Here is a 3,042-nt window from a genome sequence, read left to right as displayed (position 1 = left end):
GTGCACCCCACCACCAAGCTTCCTTTCCTTACACCGGGTCGTTCCTTTAACTTTTCAGTTCCCAGACTGAGATCTATGGACCCTCCCCTCTTATCCCTCCCTTACCCAGTTTTCTTAAGGAAAGCCTGCTTTGGGGCCCAATAGGTTTCTATTCAATTTTTTTCTTTATTAAACAGGGTCTCCTATAGCCCAGGCTAGACCCCATCACCTTGCCAGGCTAAAGATGACCTTGAACTTGCTGATGCTCCTGCTCCCCCTTAAGTGATAGGGGTTACAGGTACACACACACCTGGCTTGTGGGGTGTTAGGGATCAAGCCCAGGGTCTGCCAAGCCAGTACTCTACAGTCCAGTCCTCAATCTACAATTTAGTCCCAGATTGAAGTTAGAAAAATATAAATTGATCAAACTGTGTTACTTAAAGTGTAATTAGTGGATATAGGCCACCTCTGTTGGTAGAGAACGAAATCCTTTTCAGGAAACAAAGCTAAACTATATTTAATTTAAAAACTAGGAAGAAACCAAAGGAAGAATTCTTTCCAGCGTGCTTTGTTCAATTGTCTCCGTTTCCAGACATCATTTTAGAAATAAATCATAAGTCACAGTCAGCTCTATAGTAAGAACAACTAGGATCAAACGCCATGTCCTTCTCTCTACAGGTCGTCCACTCACAGTTTAAGTACAGTTCGTAAGAAATAAAAAAAAGCGAGGGCAACGCGGAAGCCCAGGAGATAAAGGCCCATGACCAACTGAATTTGGGCCCCAGGACAGACGTGGTGGAAGGAACTGGCTCCCAAGTTGTCTGACTCCATGCGCGCATACACACACACACACACACACACACACACACACACACACACACACACACACACACAAATAAAAGACAAAAGGAAGTGGAAAACTTCCTTTATGAATGCTGGATCACGATATCAATCTACTTGTATTCCGAAACCACGAATATGGACAATTTTTAACGAGGGAATTCTTAAGAGTGGAAAGATTTTGGATTTTTAAAAAGATCCTTACAGTTTATATCTATCCTCCCTACAATAAACATTAGTCATGGTTCTTAGAAAAGGAAAAACACACCTCCGGCAGGTAAGTCCCAGCAGGCCCGCCTCCGACGCGCAGGTGCATAGCGGCCTCTGGGGAGCTACCTGTCCCCTCCCGGGGCCCACATCCGGGGACCGCCGCAGGTACGGGAGGAAGGAGGGAGAACCGGCGGGTCGCAGCGACAAAGGCCCGCGCTTTGGGACCTGGAACCCCAAGTTGGAGCCGCTAGACCCCGGGCCACCGGTGGCCGTTCCCGTTCCGTCACCCTGGCCCCAGGTCCCACGTCCCCACCTGGTACCCCGCAGCTCTGCCTCATCCGAGCGTAAGTTCGGCCCGCGCCGTCGGGTCTCGGGGCCACCCGGAGGTCCCCTCCCCATCCCCGGCCCGACAGAACCCCCACACCTCCGCTGCAGGTCCCCGCCTCACAATTACCTTGCTGAGCCGCGGCCAGCGTCGCCGTGACCACCGCGAGCAGGAGCCCGAAGGCTCGGGCCTGGGGGGGCGCCATGCTGCGCGCGGAGCGGCGGGGACTCGCGGGGACTGCGGCACGGAGCGGCTCCGGGGACGGACAGACGCGCTGCGCAGCGGCCGAGGGACTGAGCGCTCTGGCAGCGCGGCGGGGCGGGGAGCCACCTGCGGCCTTGCTGCCCCCTGGCCCCGCCCCGCCCCGCGGTGAGTCACCCGCCCCACTCCCCGCCCCCCTCCCCAGGCGTGAGCCGCCCGGGCGCTGCAGCGTGGGACGCGAGGCGGGGACAAGCCCGAGTACCCTGGAAGGACCGGATGTCGCGGACGGGATGACGAGACTGGACGTGAAGGCGAAAGAGATAGCAAGTCAAACCGAGAGCTTCCCGGACCGAAAGACAATAATAACGAACACCGCCTTGTCTTTGCGCTACGCCTGGCAGTTTACTTTCCAAGACTTATTCAAACTCTTTCAAAGTTTATGTTATGTGTACGAATGTTTTGCCCACATGTATGCGCACCACGTGCTTGCCTGGTGCCCGCGGAAGTCAGATGAGGGCTCAGAATCTCCAAGAACTGGAGTTGAGGATGGCTGCGAGCCACCTTGGGAGTACCTGGAGTAGAACGGGGTCATCTGCTAGAGCAAAAGTGCTCTTAACCGCCTAACCATCTCTCCAGCCATCTCTTCAGCCCGATACGTCCTTGAAACCAAAGTGCTTCAGTTTTTATTATTATAGATTTAAAATGATTTCTTTTATGGTTTGAAATTATGGTAGGATTACGTCATTTCCCCCTTCTTGTCCCTCGCTCGAGCCCTACCATATAACCCTCCTTGCTCTTTTTCAGAGTCACGGTCTCCTATACATATGAAAAAGTACAGTGCTGATAAAACCATTTTTTTTTTGAAAATTTAGGGAACGTCTTAGAAACAAAGGACAGTTTATTTAATTGGAAATGAAGTCAAAAACATTTTAAGACTCTTTTTTACAGTCTTAAAATAATTGTGATGACCTGACGATTTTATTAACTATTGAAGTGCTAATGTGTGAGCTGAAGATGTGTCTCAGTTGGGAGAGTGAATGCCTAGAATCTTGCACAAGACCCGAGTTTGCTACTCAGTGCCCATATAATGGCTCACAGCCATCTGTATCCTCTTTCCAGGGGACTGGCTGCCCTTTTCTGACCTCTGCTGGCACAGCAGAGTTACCCTCAGGCAAGCACATACGCATACCAAAATACATAACTTTTAACACGAATATATTTGTGGGATTTCATACCCAAATAGAGTCCTAAAATCATTCTCAAAATTCAAATTTCTTTTCTAATAAAGTAGAATTGGAAATGTGTAGATTTACTAATTTTTTGTGTGTGTATGAGCGATTTTCCTGCAAGAATCTATGTGCATCACCTGTGTGCCGGGTGCCCACAGAGGTCAGAACACATCAGAGATCCTCTGGAACTGGAGTTACACACGGCCGTGAAACTGAGTGCAACCAGCTCTCTCAGCCACCGGCCGTGAAACTGAGTGC

The 3,042-nt window shown here is 50.7% G+C and overlaps 1 protein-coding gene across 1 annotated transcript in view; it reads right to left on the bottom strand.

Annotated features, from left to right (window-relative positions):
* Epcam (epithelial cell adhesion molecule) overlaps positions 1-1,665 on the bottom strand; it is a 15,751-nt gene extending 14,086 nt beyond the window's left edge. Inside the window, exon 1 of the mRNA XM_005354715.3 lies at positions 1,484-1,665. Within this exon, the coding sequence (XP_005354772.1) occupies positions 1,484-1,559 (76 nt within the window). The 5' untranslated portion in view covers positions 1,560-1,665. The remainder of the gene's footprint in view (positions 1-1,483) is intronic.
* Between the last annotated feature and the right edge of the window lie 1,377 nt (positions 1,666-3,042).

Source organism: Microtus ochrogaster, chromosome 16, assembly GCF_000317375.1.
Source record: "Microtus ochrogaster isolate Prairie Vole_2 chromosome 16, MicOch1.0, whole genome shotgun sequence".
NCBI classification, from domain to species: Eukaryota; Metazoa; Chordata; class Mammalia; order Rodentia; family Cricetidae; genus Microtus; species Microtus ochrogaster.
This window is presented reverse-complemented; position numbering and strand designations above follow the sequence as displayed.